The sequence below is a fragment of the Nelumbo nucifera genome, chromosome 3, assembly GCF_055504915.1.
Source record: "Nelumbo nucifera cultivar China Antique chromosome 3, China Antique-T2T, whole genome shotgun sequence".
Lineage (NCBI taxonomy): Eukaryota > Viridiplantae > Streptophyta > Magnoliopsida > Proteales > Nelumbonaceae > Nelumbo > Nelumbo nucifera.
The window spans coordinates 62859608-62882555 of record NC_142651.1 but is presented as its reverse complement, the minus strand read 5'-3'; the positions used below and the strand labels follow the sequence as shown (position 1 = coordinate 62882555).

The 22948-nt window shown below is 38.3% G+C and overlaps 1 protein-coding gene across 1 annotated transcript; it reads left to right on the top strand.

Moving 5' to 3' along the window:
* Window positions 1–2012: 2012 nt before the first annotated feature.
* LOC104609435 (uncharacterized) lies at window positions 2013–5302 on the top strand. Its single transcript, XM_010275755.3, has 2 exons — window positions 2013–3102; window positions 4117–5302. The coding sequence occupies exons 1-2, from the start codon at window positions 2151–2153 to the stop codon at window positions 4689–4691; spliced, it is 1527 nt and encodes a 508-aa protein (XP_010274057.1). The 5' UTR covers window positions 2013–2150; the 3' UTR covers window positions 4692–5302.
* The last annotated feature ends 17646 nt before the right edge of the window (window positions 5303–22948 follow it).

Sequence of the window (22948 nt, the reverse complement as noted above, 5' to 3'; positions counted from 1 at the left end):
ACTCATTTTACTCTCTAAAATGTGTCCTATTTTGAATTCGCCCACCTGTCTATCCCTATAATGTATGGTTCTTCACCTTTTCTGAACTGATAGCTTGCAATGCATTACATGGAAAGACAAAAGATATCTCAGTCCAAAATAGTCATATTGAACTTTTTTTGTCGGATTTGAATCCTAATTGTAGATTATAGTGTTAGATATTCTGTTGCAATAGATGGCGCTGTAGAATTACATAGAGCAGTATTTGGGGGAAAATACAACGGTTACCGGAGTCATTAAAGTTTCCCTTATGTATTTGCCGAAAACAATGTTTGGCTTCTCTAGTAACCATTAGATTTTTCGCCGAAGTTGCCAAACTCTGCTGAGAAACCTCTACCCCAGAGCTCTTTGGAGAAATTAGAATTAAAAAGTTCTTCTAATAAGATGCCAAAAGGGTATTTTAAGATTTTTCAAAAATATATTAGTCACATGATGTCACATGTGGATGGAGTATAACGGAAAGTTAGCGGTAAGGGAGATTTTAGACAAGGTAAAATCTATGATACGGAAAAGGTATAATATGGAAAGAGTTTTGACCAATCAAAACCCACCCATGAATTTTGATAATTAACACCTGATTCACTATCACATTTATGATTCTATTTATTGGTCAGTTGTTTTTCAGATATTATATCTTTTCGATATCATAGTCGAACCCAATAGATAATTGTCAAAAAACTTAAAGATATTTTAAGACGATATATAAACAATAAGGATAGATTTAGTCAATAAAAAATGTATGATAACTATATTAATTGTAATATTTTTTTGATTGTGATTATTTCAGTCTTAAACTTAATATTATTAATATATTTAAAAAATTTATAACAATTTTCCTAACGTATTAAAGCCTATTTATATCTTTCAAACCTATAATATATCGTATTTATATCCAAACTTGATAAGCCTGTATCCTTGCTATTCATGCCATAAACACAGCTTTTTCCTTTTGAATATTTTATGATCAAATTCAAATGTTCGATCAGTATCTTTCTCTTGTTTGTGAAAAAGATTGACGGGTTGATTGATCTGGTCTTTCCACGTCTACTCTCAAAATAACGCAAGAATCGTCACGAACAACCACAGATCAATATACCGCCATAACTGTCTAATGTTCAGTGGCAGACGTCACTTTCTGAGAAAATTAAATCACCCTCAGTGGGCCCCAACCCCTGTACCCGCCAGCGCGGCGCCACAATATCCGAATCTTCACTCGTCCTCTTTCACAAATCACCACGTGTCCACCCGACAGATCTCACATGCAGAGATAAGCAGCTTATCCAAACCCCACCCTCGTTGCGTGTATTGAACCAACCAGCTCCCTCCACGTCACCACATCAACGTCACGCCTCAAAAAGCTGCTCATCAACTTGCCTGTGCTGAGTTGTTGCCACGACATACGATTTACACGTGTCGATCTTCTTTAGCGTTTCCTTCGGTCACAGCACGTGTCATCCAACCCTCCTTGTCAGATGAGACGTCACATCAGATATCAAAATCTTAAACCGTGCTCTTCCTACACGTGGCGCATAAGGAGATAGTCAGCGTGGCATTATCAAACTACAGAAGCCCGTAAAGTGTCCCAGAAGTAAAGTGAGACCCACGTCAACATCTTCGTCTCGGCCACGCGTCCACATCGGAAGCACTACGCGCCAGAATGTCAGGAGCTTACAGTTGTTAAGCTCGCAAAACCGAACACGTGTCAAGCTAATGTAGTTCGAGAATCTGCCGTCCAATCGAAGCACGTGGCTTTTCGAATGCATGCAGGGGCAGGCGTGCCGCGTGCGTCATTGCCGCTAAATTTAGCGGCACTTAATTTTAGCGTTAATGGATTAACCCGGGTTAGTTTCTCCGCTAAATCTTGTGGAACTTCTTACGTGGCAATTAACTACCCGTTTTTATTCTAAAAATTATGCCACGTGGCGAAACTTCCGACGTTCCTAGCGGTATTAGAGTCCTTGTACCTCCCGTCCTCCTTCCCTTTCTCTTTGGAAAATCTGAAGCTACAGGGAAGAAGAAACTCGGAGAGAGGGGTCTGCTGCGCGCAGGATAATTACATCCAAGATTTCAGAGATCATGGAGCTATAACTGGAAATCTAGAGAGGTCGTTAATGGTGAGCAGTTGTGGGATGGTGGAGGTGGAAGAGAACGAGGTGGAGCTGACTTTGGGGTTATCGATCGGTGGATGTTTCAGAAGATCAGAGGAAAAGGTAACTTCTCCTTGTCTTTTTGAAGTGAAATATGGGGAAGCCGAAGGGAGTATTAGAGAGAAGGAGAGGAGTCTGAGTGGATCTGGTTTGTCGTCAACGGTGGATGGAGGTGGAGGTGAAGGAGAAGGTAAGGTAAGGAGCTGTGGAGGGGATGATATACTGTATCCACAGAAGAGGCGGGAGATTCATGCGCTGAGACGACAAGAAGCGAGGAAGAAGAGAGAAGAGAAGCAGCAGAAGAAGGGGATCTGTAAAGGTAGGCGGGGAAGTTGTGTGAATGGGAACGTTCCTATGAGGATCGGTTCTTTGGATGTGAAGATGTGGGTGGAAGGGCAGGAGATTCAGTCTAGAGTTCGGGATCGAGAAGGAATGGAAAATGCAGGAACTGGATTCGACCGTGCTTGTAAGAAATACAAATTTGAGAGTACCGGATCTGATAACCAGCAAGCAGAAGAGCAGACATTGAAACAGAATCAGAACCACAACCAGAATCCCTCTGCTTTTGCTGCGCCTCCATTTCCTGTTGTGCCGATGCAATATCCTTTCCCTCATCTGCAGTATGTGCCTTTTACTAATGGATTCACCTTCCCTTACGTGATGCCTTGCTGGGCTCCGCCTATTGCAGCTGTTGGTAATGACAAGAATGTGATTCAGCCGGTGGCTTGTCGAGTTTTCCATCCTTTTCAGGTGCCGACGAATCAAAATGCAAATAAACAGCCACCAATTTGTGATTCAGAGCATGACGGAAGCAAGAGTGGTGTAGCTAATGGGACACACTCCTCTCTTTACTCCAGTGGATCGGCTGGGAGCAGCTCGTCTGCGGTTTCCGACTACCAAAGCACTTCCCTACAAGGTAAGCTTTAGTTCCCTCTGTTTATTTGTTATTGTGCTTCTTTGAAACGCTTGATTCCTTCTTTCTTCGTTTCTTAACTGAAGTGGCCAGTGGGTTATCTTAATAATGCCGTAATATTTTGTTGTTTGCTCTCTGTAATCTGCTGAGATGCTGAGATTAATGAACCAAGTTAAGATGTTGATTATATTAACTTCGTTTAATGAATGTATCAACTGAAAACAGAGATTTTATTAAATCGTATTAACGGTTGTCTCACTTGGGGTGTAAATCAAATCTTTGAATACAAGTCAAACTCTTTGGATACCAAAACAAAATAAACACTTTTAACTCCTCGATGTTGAGAAGTTCACCAACCGACTGTTCATCTACAACATAAAATCATATCAAAATGGGTAGTTGCAGGATCATGCCATTAAAGAGAAGAATGTAGGGTTGCAAAACAATCTAGCTAGTAAGGCAGTGATTGTGTGGGTGGATAATTAAGGACATGTTTGGATCAATTCTCATTTGAAATTCTAAAATGGACAGGTAAAAATAGGCGAAAAAATATTGCTATGAGCCACACACTTTTTCCTGAAAATGAATTTCTGTTACTGACAAGTGTTTTATGTTGCTCTGTTCATGTTTATAGTCCGCCGGTAAACATAAATGGTGGTAGTTTCTTCAAGGGCATAATTATTTTTTATGTTATATAATCTATGACAAGAATTTTATAATCAAACGCTCTAAATACTATTCATTCTTATATAGAATAATGAGCAAGAATTAAAAAAAAAAAAAAAAGAATGAGGCATACAAATTGGTAAAAAAGAGAATATATTTTTTCCAACCGAAAGGTTTTGGGTTGATCAAGACAAATTGGTCTTTCCTGAAACGTCAACATTAGTCGGTCATTATTATCGATAAACCCATAAAAAGTTTTAAAAGTGGTTCTTATAATTTGTTTACAATGTAAATGCTTGCATCAACCTCTTGATTACAGTATTGATGAGAAATTAGTTGTGGCAATTGCAGGAGGGAACAGCAGTGGCACGAGAAGCCATTCGAGTCATTCTCTATCAGAGAAGCCTAGAGCACAAGTTACAGTTGTGGGCAAACAACAAGGACAATCTGAACAAAGAGTTTCCTCTCCTCCTGTGGGGTTAATCCAAGCTGTGGACCAACCAACCCATCATATTACGAAGGTGGTTTCCTCAAATGCAGCCCCATCCAGCCCCAAGAAACCTGAGGAAGAACCCATCTCAGGAAAAGAGCCCCTTCCCACTAACAAACCCATTTCAACTGCTGCTAACCCACCTCCTCCTCATCCATTGAAGGAAGCAAGGGTCGATGTCAAGAGGCCCCCCAAGCTTCCCCAGCCTCCTCAAGCCTCACCCATGCCGCACATGCCCTATGTGTCCACGACAGGGAATGGCCCAAATGGAAAAACCATTACTGGGTTCTTGTACAGGTACACAAAAACTGAAGTTAGTATCATCTGTGTATGTCATGGAACTTCATTTTCACCAGTCGAGTTTGTGAAGCATGCAGGGGGAATGGATGTCTCCCACCCCTTGAGGCACATAATTGTGGTTCCCCCTTCTATCTAGTAATCAGATAGCTGAAGTATTACGGTTTGGTTTTTCTCTTTTTCAGCTTCTTGATCTTGTACCATTTTATTGGGGACTGGTTGTTAGAGAAAGGGAAGAGAGAGCTTGTCTTACTTTGGTGTTGTCACTAGACTTGGAGTCAATGAGTGCTTTGTATAGTAAAAATGTTAAATGATCTCATCCATGCAAATGGCTGGAGGAGTTATTTTTTTCCTCTGTTTACACTAACAATTTGTAACCTTGGATCAGATGTTCTTGGGAATTACATGCAAATCTGTCGTCTTATACTCTTTGGTTCTGGGGTCAGGAAAGAACTAATAATTTAGAAGGATACTGCGTTTCTACTCATAGCCGGAGATGGAAGAAAAATAAAATTGAGTGGAGACAGTGTACAGGCTTGGCACAGAGCCCATTGCCACGGAGCACGGAGCACAGACCAGTTACAGGCTTGGCACCCATAATTTGACATGTATCTTATGCTTCCAGAATTTAAATTGTAGACTCAACCTTAAATGGGTGCCGACCGGAAATATGGTTGTACAGAAAGGCTTCACAATCTGTAGAGTTGAGCTTCTTTTTGTCCATTTAAATGCAGTTAATTGGAATTGCCATACAATATTATTGAGCTGTAGGAGTGATGGGCGGCCTTTCAGGTTGATTTTCACTTAAGGCTCAGTTGGGAAGGAGTACAAATATAGTAAGAATACATACAAAATAATACAAAATACAAGGTTTTACGCTCTACATATTTGTATTTGTACTCCTTTCAAATGGAGTCTAAGGTGTTCGTTTACTCATAAACAAGAGGGGGAAATAATACAAAATACAAGGTTTTACGCTCTACATATTTGTATTTGTACTCCTTTCAAATGGAGTCTAAGGTGTTCGTTTACTCATAAACAAGAGGGGGAATCCCTGATCGAGGTTGGGGATGGGGGTTGAGGTCCCCTGATTCTGAAATTTTTATAATTTAAAATATTATTTATAATTTAAATTTTTTATTTATTTTAAGTAAATTTGTTTTTTAAAAAAATACTATTATCCAAAATAATTTTAGGGATTCGGGTCCCCACGAGGAACTCATCCGCATTGGGGGTCGGGGATGGAGGATTTATCCTGAATCGGGGGTGGGGACAGGGAATATGATCCCCACCGCGAATCCGCCCCATTGCCATTCCTATCACCAATTTTATATTTGGGATTTTTAGTTCTCCATAATTCCTACACTTTGCAAAAGGCAAATTTTGGCTTTAATGCTCAGTGTAGAAAGAGTATAAATGCAAATATATACAATACAAATACATACAAAATACATGGTTTTATACTCCACATATTTGTATTTGCACTTCTTCCAAATTAAACCTAAAGCTGTGTTTGGTTGCAATGCAAATTGCAAATTCTTGTTTAATATTGTTCTAGATTTTACTTTATTCTGTTTTATGTCTTAATTTTGCTTCATTTGCATTGCCATAATTTTGCATCAATGCAAATTTATCTGCATTGCAACAAAACATAGCCTAAGGAATTTAAAGGGTTTTTTTCGACCTTAGATTTTGGAGAAAAGGCCAACTGTAGACGATGTTGACAAATCCATTAGACAACCTTGTGTGACACTTTGGAAAAGGCCACTTTTGACCTTGAAAATGAGCCAATTTAATAAAGTTAATTAAGTAAATTACTTTAAGGTCTAATTAAATGACCCTAAAGTATTTAAATTATTTAATTAAGTTAATAATTAAATTAAATAAATTATACTAATTAAGATAATTAAGTAAGTTTAGCAATTAAATTAGTTAATTAAATTGATCAAGGAGGCAAAGTTAATTAGATTAATAAAAATAAAAAATAAAAAATATAATTAGAATGGATCAACCCATGACATTTTAAAAGTAAAAAAAAATATAATATAATTAAAATAAAAAATAATTCAAAAACCGTTTACTAGAACGAACAATTTAGTAGTTTAATCATCCAGGACAACAATTTGTTAACCAAGTCAATGTTTTTTCAAAAAAAAAAAAATGGGCCAAGTATAAAATAGAATTGGACAACTGACTAGTTCTTGGTATAAAATAAAACTAGACAATTGATCAATTCTTAGGTCGAATAGTTTGAAAGATCAAATTTTTTAACTTGGTGAACCCAAATGATTGAACCACTAAACTATTCGATCCAATAAATGATTTTTGGGTGATTTTTTATTTTTCAAAACGTCATACAGTGATCCATTTGCACCAAATAATCAAGCCGCTAAACGTCATGGTTTTAGGGTCATTTTTTATTTTATTACATTTGTTTAATTAATTTTGTTTCCTTAATTAATTTAATTTACTCATTTAATTGCTTAATTTACTTAATTATCTTAAATAGTATAATTTATTTAATTTAATTAAATAAATTAAATACTTTAGTGTCAATTAATTAATTAATTGAGTAAATTAAAACTTAATTATACTTTATGGTCATTTAATTAGATCCTGAAGTAATTTACTTTATTAAATTGACCCATTTTAAAACTTTAGGTGTCAAAAGTGGTCTTTTTCAAACTTTAGCAGTGCCACATAACATTGTCTAACGAACCTCTCAAAGCTATTTTAAACATCGTTTGTTTTTTCCTACAGTTGGCCTTTTCTCAAAGTTTGGGGTTGAAAATGGCTCTTTAAATTATTTAGGATCAAAATTGGCCTTTTAACAAAGTTCAAGGGTTGTCAAAGCCAAAAATCTATGTTATTTTTTCAATAAGTACTAAGTCCAATGGTAAAGTTAGTTTCATTTACCCGGGTACCATCTCTCGGGTGGATAAATAACTTTGTCACCTAAAGGAAAAGTTTATAAAATATAATAGAACAAATTTGTCCATTTTAACATTGGCTTTTTATGGGTAAAAAAGCTGTATTATTTAATTAGAAATCAAAAGAATATGGGTAATTGAATTTACTTGGATAAGTATTACCTTGTAAACATTTACTTGGATAAGTGACCAATTTATAAACGAACAAGGCCCAAAATCATTTTAATCCAAATAGTAACTCCATATATTAAAAGGCATGGATTAAACCAAACTCGAACAAGAGAGGCAAGGCGTTAGGGACACATCTCTCATTTCAATAGATGTGAGCCCCACCTACCCTTAGGTGGCGACTCAATATCCATAATCCATATTTTTTCGTCCCCCCTACGAGTCGGGTAGCCACAAATGGCGACTCAGCTAAGGATTTTCTAAGAGGACCAAACTCAAAAATTGAGTTCCAAGGATATTTAATTAATTTTGGGCCTACACACATGTTGTACATACATCATTGATATTGCATTGCATTTTGTTCTTCCGATTCAACTATAGGCGGTCCCAGGTATGATTATTTAGGGATAACAGTCCTAGAAAGAAGAGGACCCTTCTCTCTTACCTCTGGTATATCCAACCACCTTTTGAATAAGGTTGGTGGCTCTGGATAAACAAGGTGAGGCCTCAACAACATACCCAAGACTTGTCTTGAGGTATATGGGCAGCCCAACCTCACCGGGGTTCCCCTATACCCCTTAGGATCCTATAGAAATAAACCCAAACCCTTGCATGTAGAGCCCTAGAAACTACCCTTAGGAGTCCCAATTAGGCATTTTAGTGCATTGATACTTATTTGCATTTATCTTTTACCTGCACTTAGTTCTTGTTGTCTTGCATCTCTCGTTTTGTTGCATTTGTATTATTGTTTTCTCATGCAATAAAGCCCAAGTCTCAATGCAAGGGGCAACAATGGCCCATCCAATCCAGACCCAAACACCCTAGTCCTCTTTTCCAATACATCCATCAGCCCAAAATTCCACACAAGGGGCAACATTCTTTCTTGTGACCCCAATTGACCCAGGGTTGGACCAACGATTAACCACATAGAGCAAAGGCTAAGCAAGTTGCAAGGCAAAAACCTAGACTTAGCAGACTTTGACTTGACTACTGGACATAGGCTACCTCCAGGATTTAACTGGCCTGATATGGACAAATATGATGGGACAGGATGCCCAAGGGCCCATATCAGAATGTATCAGCAAATACTAAGCCCCATGGGCTTAACTAATGAGCTTCTAACCTAATCATTCTTAAGGAGCCTAACTAGACCTACCATAACTTGGTTAATGAACAATGACCCTAGCCTAGTGAAGACTTGGCCAAGTCTAGTTGATGCATTTGTAAATCACTACTCGTATAACATAGACATTCTATTGTCAAGGCATAAACTATAATTGATCAAGCAAGGACCAGAAGAATCATTCATAGACTTCATAACTAGGTGAAGGGCCTAGGCATCCCAAATCCTTAAAAGGCCTAGTGAGGAGGGCCAAATTTCAATGGCCTTAAAGAACTTGAACAAAGAATATGCTAGCAGGTTGACTCTGACTTATCATCCTACTTTTCAAGCCCTAGTTTGTGCAGGTTGCCAAGTGGAAGACTCTCTGATAGCCGATAATGCATTAACTATTGAGGTATCACAAACAACTAACATCTCATCTGACAATGAGCACATCATAGATGTTGAATCATTAGAAATCAAGATGGACCAACTAGGGAATGAGCTTCAAACTCAAGCAGCAATCTATAGTGCATCAACACCAAATAGTCAACCTCAACAAGCAATCTATGAGGATAAGTCAACCCAAGCCGTAGAAGACAAGTATCAAGTTAATCCTCAAGGCCCAACAAAAGAGCAACATGCCCTACCAAGTCATCAGGTCAGCACCTTGCAACAAAAGAGTCAACCATTTGATTCTAGCAAGTACATTAGGCCTATCCAATCTATGAAGGTGTTAACACAACCAAGGAAGATGAGGATTTTGATCTAACAAAACTCAAGTCGATTCAGAGGTCGGGAGAAGAACCCCCCAAAATGGTAATACACATTATCATTGTGATGCAGCAGAAAACTGAAGAAGATCAACCGTTCAATCCAACTCAATTCATCAAGCCCATAAAGCTTATAGATATCAGCGAACCAGTTAAAAAAGAAGAACATAATATGCAAACCAACCAACTAGACTTAAAACAAGATTCTATTACCTTAATTCAAGTGATTCCCACAAACTAGAAGCAAGAAAATATTAGTACAAGTCTTGACCAAGGGGAAAGTTCTGCCCTAGAATCTCAACAGGCCACCTTTGAATTTGACATAGGAGATTGGCATGGTATGAAGCAAGACATAGAAATCTGGAATACTACAAGGCAACTGGAGCAAGACTCAAATTGGGTCGATCAGGACCTCATCATTGAATCAGAAGGTTGGCATGGTGCATAGAAAGAAAAGCTAGAGCCGAAGTAAGCCAACCTAGAAACCATCTCAAACACAGACATAGAAGACTAGCATGACACAGAGCAGGTAAATCAAGAGCCTCAACAGAACAATCTGGAGCCTAGCCTCGTCATAGAAATAAAAGAATGGAAGGGCAAAAGACAAGGCAATAGAAGCCAAAATTGGATTGACCATTGGCAAAGAATCAAAAGGCAGGAAACATCAAGAGCAGGTCAACCATGACCCTAATCATCCTAACTTGGGGGTTACTGACGACCTAAGTCTAGAGATGCAACATGGGACCCATCAGAATGTAGAACAGGCTAACTATGACTTATATTGGTCCAATGTTAAGCCCATCTATGGCCTAGAAGTAGAAGAAATGACCCTGAATCTCCTACAAGAAATTAAGCAAATCAAGCTTCTCCTAGGATGGACTGACTCAAATCTTGTCAACAAGACGGACATCGAGGTAGAACTCTTGGATCATCCACAACGTATGCCTCTTAAACCTCTTGACCCACCATGGGTGACTCCTAAGTCCATCATTGATCAAGGCCCAAGTCTAAGGCTACAAAACTCTTTACAACTACCTAAGAAAGGATATTGGCTTCTTGACCCATCTCTGGGTAATTTTTCACTAGGCATTGATGCACTATGGGATATCCATAAGCCCACATTCGATTTTGGCATGAGCCAAGGGCCTCATAATTTTTCACAATCACTTGGTTCACCCGATCCACCATGGGCTAGTCTTGAGCCCACATTTGACTTCGGCCCTAGTCTAGGGCCTCACAATTTATCACAATAACTTGACTCGCTGGATCCACTATGGGTTTGACTTAAGTCTACATTTGTCCTTGGCTCAATCAAAGGGCTTCACAAATTTTCAGAATTGCTTGACCCACCATAGGCAAATCTTCAGCCCATCTCAGGCATATGCCCAAATCTAGGGCCATACAGCTTCTAGCTACATCAGAATTTTAAGTAAAACTCCCTTTGTTCAAGCATGAAGCGGTTTGACCAAGGATCTGTTACTGACTTAGGCCCATGTTTGGAGCCTTCACATGTTTTGTAGGATGAAAACATTACCAATCAAAGAAAACATCATGATCCAACTAGATTAGCGTCACCCAATACATTAACACTCTCAATCAAACAAAATACAAAGTCATGCATGATCCCCTTTTTCTGGTGGTTGCTTCTCATATTTACTTTCATCCCTTTATGTGGCCTAGTCAACAACATTCATATTCAAATTGGCTTTGCATTTATTCACTACTTTTCCCCATCCCTTATGCACTTAATTCAACCAGGATCCCCCATTAGATATAATGAGTCAACTATTCCTCCAAGTACATTCATCTTCAATATTGGAGACCCATCTCTTGATCTGGAGTGCCAAAGGATTCCTAAGCATCCCTCTTGGGGTTTTTCATCTTAATCTTTGATCTAAGCGGTTACCATCTTTCAAAAGGGGATAGCTTTTCTTAGCACTGTTTTTTAAAAGAAAACAAAAAAAATCAAATATTTTCTTAAAAACCAAAAAAAAAACACTTCATAATACAAAAAAATAAAAAAATCCAAATCCAAAAAAATCCTCAAAAATCAAAAACTTCAAAAATCCAAAAAAGAGTTTTCATTCACCCATTTCCAAAAAAGAAGTTGGGATTTCATTGTCTCTAGAATCAAGGTTTGAGAAAAGGAATTCATTGGCACTAAAGCACATTGAGAAGGATTTGATCTATTGACATGCAAAGCTAAATTGCATACTCAATATCAAATGGATCCAAGAAATGTCGAAGTCTATGACTCTCTACCATGGAAAGTTGGCCAAGTGTTGGAGTCATGACAAGAACAAAAGTGCATCATCATCGATCACCATTAGCACACTCATCATCTGATCAACACTTGGTATTATCGTCAATCATCAGTCTGGACCACAACATGGCAAGTCACTAGCATGAGAAGGCACCATGATCCGCATCATGCCAAGGCATCTGATCAGAATGACAAATCAACATCGTGAGATCCTCAATGTGACAAGTCAGCCTATCAACACTCAGTGTAACTCCTCAACATGACATCTTAATAGAGCCATATCCAATAAGTGCTAAGCTTGTCATCAATTCAAGTATGAATGGACTTCCAAAGCTTAAAGTGCTTAGAAAAATGAAAAAAAAAGAAAAGGAAAAGGAAAAAAGAGCAAAAAAATAAGAAAAAAATGGAAGATGTCCTATCCATATCTTCCCAACTCTTTTGAGACTAGGGGAAAAGTAGATGATTAAGGTTCACCAAAAGAGAGACCACCTTTGGCAAATTGTCACCCCCACTGAGCCACCTTTGTTCACACATTCGCCATTTTGCAACCTATTATTGGACCTTAGCCCTTCCTTAATGAACCATAAAATTTGACCTCTAAATCCTTTGCTCAAGTGAATAGTTCATCTTCTCAGTCTCTTTAAACAGCAAAAGAAAAAAAATCAAGTGAGATAAGGATTCTTTGAATTAACCACCTATGTCTTAGGCAAGGGGCAATGAAAGCCTCGAGGGATCCACAAAAGAGGAGATCATCTTTGGCCCAACACTTACCCTAAGCCACCCATGATCACATTTTAATCCCTTGCAAGCCACTTTGGACCTAGCCTTTCCTTTCGAAAACCTCAACCTTTTTCAAAAAAAAAGGAAAACCCCAAAAATATTCAAAAATATTTTCCTTTTTACTCTTTTAACTTCCCTATGGTCCTTTTGGGGAATACTCACCCACCTCCCTCCAAACTAGGGGCAACATGGTCATGAGAACAAAAGTTTAGTTTTGACAAAAATTCTATGAAGAAAGCAAAAAAAATTAAAGAAAGAGAAGAGAAATCCCATGACAAGTTAAGTAAAAAATGCAATCTATCATGTCCGCAACTATCTAGTTACTCAAGTGAGGTGATACATGGTGTGTCCAGAAGCGCGTCGTTAAACACTTCGGAACACCAGTTTAAACATTTATAATTTTATTCCGATTCTCAAACAACTACTAACATAGTAAATGGGTGAGAACGGGTCGTATCCATAGGGAAGCAAGGGAAAAATTAATATTTTCTTAGATCCGGACAAGATAACACGAAGGGAAGTTGCATAAAGATAAAATTAATTAATTAAAAAATGGAATTCATTAAACCAAAATCAAACAGTACAAAGAATAACAAATGCATAAAAATAAATAAATAAAAGAAACAAAATAAAAATGTCTAAAAATCCAATTAGAGGTAGCAGTTTTCGGATCGCTCCTTCCACCCTCGAACTTCTTGAGCTAGGCCTTCTGTCTTACCTAGCCGAATTTCAGATCTACAGAAAAGAAATAAAACACAAATTAAATCTAATAAAAATAAATTTGCAGGAAGGAAAAATTTAACTGAAAATTATTCCGATTCTCAAACAACTACTAACGTAGTAAATGGGTGAGAATGGGTCGTATCCACAGGGAAGCGAGGGAAAAATTAATATTTTCTTAGATTCGGACAAGATAACACAAAGGGGAGTTTCATAAATATAAAATTAATTAATTAAAAAATGGAATTCATTAAAACCAAATTCAAACAGTATAGAGAATAACAAATGCATAAAAATAAATAAATAACATAAACAAATAAATAAAAGAAACAAAATAAAAATGTCTGAAAATCCGATCAGAGGTAGCAGTTTCTGGATCGCTCCTTCCACCCTCGAACTTCTCAAGCTAGGCCTTCCGTCTTACCTGGCCGAATTTCAAATCTGCAGAAAAGAAATAAAACACAAATTACATCTAATAAAAATAAATTTGCAAGAAGGAAAAATTTAACTGAAAATTAAAGAACTGAAAGTAATTCTAAAATTGAAGAAAAAATGGTTGGAATTCAAATCCAAAGGTGGCAGTAGTGGTGTTGGCGAACTGCAAGCAGGAACCCCTCATCTTGCTTGGGCGTCCTCCTCTTCCTCTACCCTTGAACTTCTCAAGATCAGCCTTCCTTCTTACCTGGGTGAATTGATCAACCCCTTCTACAGGGCCCCTAGGACCCTTTTTATAGAGAAAGGTGGACACAACTGGGAATAAGGAGAAAGATGGGGATGGCAGCTGGGTTTTAGCAAAGTTAGGGACGCCCTAGGGTTTCTAATGGATGGTTATAATGGTTTTGAGATGATCCTATGGCTGAAAATAAAAGGAGAGGGCGCCCAATACTATGTAGGGTTGAGATTTGGGCACTCCGAAATGGAGGGTGTAGATTAGAACATCTCGGGTTGAAGGGTTAAGATTAAAAGAATAGGTGGCACCTTAGATTGAATGGTTGGGATATAAGATGGAGGGAGTGGCTGAGATTTGGAGGTGAGGGGCTAAATGGTGAGGATTAGTAGTTAGGTGGTGCTCTAGAGTTTAAAAACTACAAAAAGAATGCCCTAGAATGGATGGTGGAGATTAGAAGAAGTGAATTGTGGAGATTGCACAGCTGGGAACAGCTAGGGTTTGCTAAGGAGGAAAAGAATGGGTTAAAAAGGATCCCTAAGGTTTGCTAAGGAGAGGGGAGCATGGTAATACAGTAGGATGGGCGCCAACTGGGTTTAACACCCCTCTCTCAGCTGGTCTTCACACCTGCTTCCCAAAAAACTGCACTTTAGCCTAGAAAACTTCTTAGTTTTTTACATAATTTGCAGAGAAACACTCAGAGGTCACATAATTGATTTTAACTGGGAAAATGTTACACTTTGACTATTCTAAAGCTGAAAATACCCCTAAATTGATGCCTTTAAGGCATCAAAATACAGGGTTATCAATACAGTGCACTCATAACCTCTAAATAGGCCCCTAGGTGCCACTTTCAGTTTGAGCCTTTTATCCCTTCCTTTCTTCACCCAAGCCCTGAGCCACATTTCGTCATAAGGAAAAGTTGTCCTCGATCCCCTGGGCAATAAAAGCCTCAAGTCAAAGGAAATAGTTGGTACTACTCTAAAAAATTCCCTTTCTCAAAAAAAAATAATATTGCCCTACGATTGTCAACAAGAAGGTGACCCTTGAACACTTACACCCCATTGTCCTGTTCACAAACCCATAAACCATCAAAGAAACCTTATGTCCTCTATCCCTTCTTTTCCAAACCTAAATGCAAAACTACATTTTGTCCCAAACAAAGTCCTCTCTAAATCTTAAAAAGATTCCAAGCACCTATTACTAGAATCGATTTCTTCCAGAACTACGCTAGCTTGATCCCACAATGGGTACGTAGGCAGTCTAGACCCTTGTTCTAGATGCAGCCATTCCAAAGGAAGGACATCTCTCTAGCCGGCTGAGTTGAAAACCCAAAAGGGAGACTCAAGCAAAAGATAGGGTACTAAAAAACAAAAAGAAGAAGTAAAAAAAAGGAAAAATAAGCCTACTAGATGAACACCTGAAAGGGCATTCAACCAAAATCAAAGAATAAACAGCATGAGCAATGAAGCCCATATCCCTTTAATATGAGCTTACAAGCTACACATATATGAGGATAAAGGAAATTCAAGCCAAGGGCATTACTTATGTTGAGCCTTGCTACAAGATCCAAAATTGAGGAGATCATAAATGACTAGTCTAGTGACAAGGCCTAAACCTAGGTAGACCTGAGTGATATGTGTATCTTAAGGAAATGGCTATGCTTCTAAGTCAATAGTTTTGGATCAATTCTTTCTGTGCAACGTGCTATTAATAGTTCAATAACCATAGTGGTGCTTTTGAGGCAAGAAAGTCCTAACAAAAAAAAATGTTCCCCAAGAACAAAAAGAAAATGTTTTCAACAAGTCATGCATTCATATTTCTCTAAAAAAAAGTGTTCTCAGCATACCATGTAGTCCATTACCACCATCTACTCCATCATACATCTTCAAGGCATATCAGCTACGATAAACAACATCAGCTATCAAGCATCAGCACAATTAGCACCAGGTATGCAATCCTCAACTCAAGCATCTTCTCACTTGCATTGCACTACATCCATTACAGGAGCCCGGACTCCCATACGCCCCTAATCTTCATATTAGGTGGCTGACCCAACTCCCAACATTATAGAATATTTTGGACTTCAAAGCCAAATGCCCAAAGAGCCATACATATTGACTTGCCCATGTCAAACATGCATGGCTCAAGTGTAAGAACTTGTTGGAAGTCTTTCAATTGTACTTAATGAGGAAATATGTTGGAACGACTTTCCCACTCTCAATAGTTTTCTGCTAAAAATGTTTTTCTCATTAACAAAGGTCATATTTCCTTTTTCATCATCTATTTATCAAATCATGCATCCCAAAAAATCTCAAGGAATTGCCCAACGAGAGATTCCGCAATTCCTCTATGGCATGGGCGATTGTAGTCCTATACAACCACACAAACATTGTGGGTGAGAGATTCCATTTCAAAAACCCCTTTGGGAAGATCCAGAGATTGGCCTGCATAAGCAATCCTTTTGTCAATAGCCGAACGAGTGCTAGACAGCTATGGAAACATACCATAGGAGGAGATTCCAGGGGAATCATTTTCAATCAAAACCAATCATCAACACTTTTGTCATGAAAAAGTTTTTCAAGCAACATTATTTTGAAGCAGGATAGTCATTTCATCGCATTTCAGCTTAAACATGAGTTGTCTCCTCAAGCTTTGTTGTTCAGATTATCATCTTCCAACAAAGAGTGGCAATTTGTAGACACCACATTTTTGTGCTCTTCAATCTTTCTATAGCACTTTGAGCTTCAAGTATGCTTCAACTAACCTCTCAGCCGACCTGAAGGTGTTTTTGGAATTTTACAAAAGTTGAGGCCTCAAGGATCCAAGACCATAGATACATAGAGCCCAAAAATCTATATCCAATGACACCAGGATCACCCAAATCTAACACCATTTGCCCCTTCATCTTAAGACCCAAAGTTGGAATTGATTCCGATTGTCTGATCAGAGTCATTTTAATCATAAACCTCATTTCATATCAAATCAAAATTTGAGACCATAGGTATGTAGAGCCCAAAAATCCAAATCCAACAAGACCAAGATCACCTGAGTCTGACACCATTTACCCCATCATCCTAAGACCCAAAGCCAAAACTGATTTCAATCGTCCGATTGGAGTCATTTTGATCCCAAACCTCATTTCACATCAAATAAAAAATACAAAATCATTGGTGCGTAGATCCCAAAAATCCAAATCCAACACCGTTTACCCCTTCATCTCAAGACCCGAAGTCATAACCGATTCCGATCATATGATCGGGATCATCTTTGGTTCTGAACCCTATGCCTCATGAAACCTGAAATCCAACATTTTAGATGGATAGATCTTGAAATTCTCAGTCCAACGGTGCCAATATAGTCCAATTCCAACACTGTTAACCCCTCCATCTTGAGACCCGAAGCTATACTCGATCCGGGCCCTCCGTTTGGAATCCTCTTCACAAGAACTTCGAGCCTAGGGCATCCCACGACCAAAACTTCCTCTCAGCCTCTAGAAGTATCTTAAAAATCCAAGATTTTACCATCTAGCAGCCTCCAATCAATCAAGCCGATCACCTAAACTTGGAATGTCCAAATTAGGTAAACTGGTAAAATCTTCCACTAATTGTCTTGATTGATTGAGAGGATCTCTCCCAAAGTTGTATTGACAGCCCATTCTCTCAATCAATCTCCATCCAAAATCCCTTTAAACCACAGTCATTGATCTCCCTCGTCTCCCATCTCAGCCCTCCATTCCTCTCTCAAAAAATCTATAAATACCCCCTATCTCACATTCTAGACACAATCTTACCTAGACACAATCTAGCCTAGGGATAAATCTCTACCCTACCCCATTAGCCTAAGAATACCCCCCCCTTTCATGCCCCAAGCCCTTGTCCACTCACTTTCCAATGTCTCTAGAGTCCCTCCATACATGTTTGAGAGCAAAAAACCTTCTAAAGTCGTACATATTTCCAAACAAAGAAATATGAAGCATTCTTGAAGTAAAGATGATATTGCAGAAATTGTCTAGTCATCCAACATGTTTCCCAACACTTGGGACACATAATCAGTATATATAACCACTCAAAACATTCTCATATGGTTGAGAAAAGTAATCGAAGAATTCAATCATGCCAGGTGCACGTGTGATTGGTGCAACAAGGTCAGATCGATCGATTGAGGAATCCAGCATTACAGAACATAACCGCATCAACCTATTCTACATGGTTCGATACTAAATCACACTTCAGATTAAGTCCTCCACTTAATTGTTACCTTCTTTTAGGATTTAGGAATTTTCATTATTTCGATACTAGTGGTTTTTCTTAACATTTCTTATTTTCCTTTATTACCTGAGTAGTGTAGACGAAATCGCATTTCAACATTTGTTTTGCATAGTAGTAGATGGTATATGTTAGCTAGAAGTTTTCTTTCCAACAAAATAATTATTCTTAGACTTATCATGTCTCCACATATAGCTTGCATCTGATCACTTCGTGCTTTTATTTTTCCAGCATTCTAGGTTCCATCATTTGATGTTTCATTTCTACCTTATCTTACAATTACTCTCCATTCATTTTCAAATCTTTTCATAGTTTAAGGAATCCGTCCATACATTTACCTTTTCTTTCACCCAAAATTATTAAATATTCTTTGGAACATTGGTGAAGTAGAGGCCGGTTTAATCGGGCACATGTGGGGTTCCTAATACCTTTTCATACCAATCCTTGGTCCCTATACCCTATGAATCTCATCCCCATTGGGTAACGAGTCACCAAGAAAACAAAATGTTTTGCTTGCAAAAATCCTGGGTTTCCTAAATTCCCAAAAATTCATGTGGCAACTCCATGTCCATAATCCATATTTTTCCGTCCCCCCACGGATCCAGAAGCCACAGGTTGTAAACTAAACCAAAGGTCTAAATGGATATAAATATAGGGCATATACTAATTTCACCAATACAAACCAACACAGCCAAATAAAGTGCTACCCAAAGAAATCCATACATGATTCATTCAATCACCTATATACGTGACTGAACTAAGGAGGCCAAAGCATAAATATAAGAAGCTAAGAACGTTGTAACTCTGATATGATGATTAGTCTTCCTATAGAAAAGAAGCTATCAACGAAAGGGAGGGAGGGAGGGAGGGAGGGAGGGAGAGAGAGAGAGAAACTGAGTGAAACTTACTGATATACAGATCACAGATGGTCGTCTCTCTCAGACTGGTTTTAGGTTGATGCTTTGTTGTAGCCTACAAGCCTATAACTGCCAAAAAAGAAAGGTATTCATTTATCTGAAAATATTGAGAGGGAGGTAGGGAGAGAGAGAGAGAGATAGAGAAACTTATTGAGTTTGAATCTTTTGATTACAGATGGTTATGCTCTGCTACAGTTTGCAACTACAAAACCCTTCGAGAGTGTTAAACTAGCTTTTGGTCTTTTTGTTTCCCTGATTCCCCCTTAACCCCTTTGTTTTGAGTTTTAAGATTTTAATTTAGCGTTCTGGATTTTGGTTGGGCATGTTAACACACACGTGTGTGGGTAAAAATATGTAATATTTATTATTTTGTAATATATAAATAAACGAGCCCAGCTCGCGAGCTTTCGATCCAAATATTTCACCGGTTGAATTCGAGTTCGAATAACCAATCACGCCTATCATGAGATTTGAGTTCGATTTGAACTTGGTTAGCTTTGAACTCGAACGGGGCCTAATCGAACTTGAGTCAGGATAGTTTGATTTTAGTTTGGTTCGATTGCAGCCCTAATCTTGACTGACCCTTTCCTAGCAATTGCAACATGTGATCCATCAACTATGGAAACTCTATCACTACTAGAAAAAATGTGGTATGAGGAGAAGATGGCGGAAATATTGGTCATATGTTATGAGGCTCCTAAATCTATAATCCAGGGAGGTTCCCCCTTACCTGTAGTGGATGCATAATTTGCGATGCCATGTGAATTACCTGTATGTGCAAATGAAGTAGAATGGCTACCTCCTAATACACCTGCCCCTTGTTGTCTACCTAATAATGAGCTAGAACTAGTTGTATCCCTCTAACTCAAAAACTACCTATATCTCTCCAATTTGACCCTCACTACAGCTACTACAACAGATTCTAGAGAAGATATAGTAGGTGGTCCTGATAAATCACCAATCACTTCCATATTCACATTTCCCTTTTTGTTTCTAAGCCGATTCGGTATAAGGTGTGTGGGTAAAGCTTTTAACATGTATCTCTAGTATGCTTGTGCTTCTTATAGTAGTCACAAATCAGGTCCTTCTTATCCTCCTTTCTCGGTTCATTTCCACCCTCTCCACTCGGCTTAGGCTTCACTATGCTAATTAACCATAGCTGACTATTCAAGGCATGGGTTTCTCATCATCACATTCCTCTTACTCTCCTCTTCAAACATAAAGGCATATGCATAAGAGAGAGTTACATTGTCTCCAAAAAGAATATGTTGTCGTGCAATGTAATATTTAGGATTAAGTATTGCCAGAAACTCAAATACCTTATTCTTCTCTACCAGCTTGTAATAAGTTGTTGCATCTTTGCAACTTTCCCAAACCATAGTCACCAAATAATCTATCTTCAGACATAAGGTTTTGAGTGTTGAAAAATAAAATGCAATAGAATTATCTCCTTACCTAGTAGCAATCGCATGGTTTCTCATTTGGTAGGATCTAGCAACATTCTCAATTTGTGAATAAATTTCTGTTACTCCATCTCAAATCTCTTTAGTTGTTTTAGCTCATAAAAAAATTCTGATATTGGGTAACATGGAATTGCACAACCAAATCATCATCATGTAGTTCTCCTGTACCCACCTAGAGTAGTTAATCTCAAGTTTCTTCTCTTTACCAGTGACATACCCCAATTTTCTATGAGCTCTAATGGCCACATTTGTAGATTGTGACAATTATAAATAGTTTTATCCAACTTGATTGTAATGATGGTCTCAGCCTCAAAGAGGTCACCAGCACCTCCTTCACCTAGTCCCATTTCACCTATAGATTTGTTTTCAACTCCACAACCCTCCATAACTCCTAGAACATATTAGGAAAACAATTTGAGATGAAAAGAAAGAGTTTTATCTCCTTTAGAAACCTCAAACACCTTTCTGCTACCCTAGAAGCCCCTCCCACCAAAGATTTCCTTCTCTATGAGAGTGAGAAAAGGAAGAGAAGAGGTTGCCACTCCCTCCAGAGGCTTCCAAAAATATTGAACTTGAACAACCCTCTTAAAAAAACCTTTAGAAACCCTAAAAAGCAGAGCGCCACTTCCTAGATTAAAATTGAGAAGTCCTACTAAATCAGGTTTATTTCCTTTTATCCACTTCTTCCTGATTTTGGTGATAAACCCTAGACATGCTACAAGGGATTGCAAATCCATCAAAAAATCCAAAAAAACAAGGCTTAACTGAAGTCCTCAATTAGCACTTTACCTCATTATGCAGTTAATCGATGTAGGGCTACATGATGGAACAATTCAAACAATCCCTAAACTTGCTGATACCATGTAGGAAAAAGTGCAAAAAAAAATATTTTGATATAAAATCTGTGAAAGAGAGAGAAATAAAGAAAAAGAAGGTTTGTGCAAAGAAGAGAAGAGGAGAGAAGTTGAATAGAATGGGGAGAAGCCAAAAAATCAAGTTTGGCTGGCCCTTTCATTAGCTTATATACTCATAAATAAAAGTGAATGCAAAGACAAGTATGCCCTTAGTAAGTCGGCTACTAGTAAAAACTACATAAACACTCTTAATCTAAAACATAAACTAATAGGCTTTGGGCCCACTAACTCTCTAACTATGCCTTGTAAATAAAAACAAATGTTATTAGCCCAAAACTCAATAATTAAAAGGCTTTGGGAACCTAATATGTTCAATATTTTAGGGCCTTGTTCGCAAGATGAAACCACATGGTATGGACTAAAATCAATCCTATTCTAAGATAGAAAAGAAAGGAGAGGGAAGAGGAATAGTGAGATGGCAAAGTAGGGAGTCAAGGTAGGGGATTGGTTAGGGTGTAAGGTAAAGTGTAAGTGATTATAAAGTCATGTTAAAGAAATTAAAATTCAGCCAAGGTTAATCCTTTAGATTTCCCAAAAAAAAACAAAAAAATAAAGAGAAAAAACAAAAAAATAATAAAGAAAGGGAAAAATCAAGAAGCAAAGGGGTTAAGGCGGGTAGAACCAAACCTAGGCCCAAACCCATTCAATTTGGAGCCTATATCAACCTAGAAGCTTAACATAGGCCAAAGCCAAATAGGCTTCGGACCAAGCCCATTTCACCCTATCATCCAACTAATCCTTTACCCCAAACCCATAGCAACCTAGACCAAAGCCAAATGGACTTATTCCTAAGCCCATTTCCAATCCAAGCCAAAACTTTACCCCATTTCAATCCCAATTCGACCTAGGTCACATAGGCCAAGCATGAGCCAAAATTCAAGTCTAATTCCAAGCCCAATTCATCCAAGGCCATATAGGCCATGTGTAGCCCAAGTCCAAGCCCATTCTAGTTTAGAACCAAGCCCCACTCTAACTTAAGGCCTAGCTTAGTCCAATCCCAAGTGGGCTTAGGCCCAATCCTATCCTATCCTAGAAGCCAACTTAGGCTAAACCCAAGCAAGCCTAAACCTAAGCCCATTCAAGCCTAAGGCCCACCCTAATCCTAAACCCCAACAAGATTAGATCCAAGCCCATTCCAACCTACCACCCAAACAAGCCTAAACCTAAGCCCATCCTAAGCTAGGGTTCAACTTAACCCTAAATCCAAACAAGTTTAGATCCAAGCCCATTTTAACCTAGAATCCAAAACAAGCCTATACCCAAGCCCATCTTAACCAAAGGCCCAACTTAGTTCCAAACCCATCCAAGCCTAAGGCAACCTATTCCCAAACCCAAGAACCCAAGCAACCTTAGACCCAAGCCTACCCTAACTTAGAACCTAATTTGATCCAAGCCTAGATAGACTTAGACCCACCTTATCCTAACCCAGAA

What these genes read in the sequence shown, in the direction of transcription:
- LOC104609435 (XM_010275755.3), top strand. Translation starts at nt 2,151, where the DNA reads ATGGTGAGCAGTTGTGGGATGGTGGAGGTGGAAGAGAACGAGGTGGAG. An exon ending in CCAAAGCACTTCCCTACAAG is followed by an intron (nt 3,103 to 4,116) that starts GTAAGCTTTAGT and finishes TGGCAATTGCAG; the next exon opens with GAGGGAACAGCAGTGGCACG.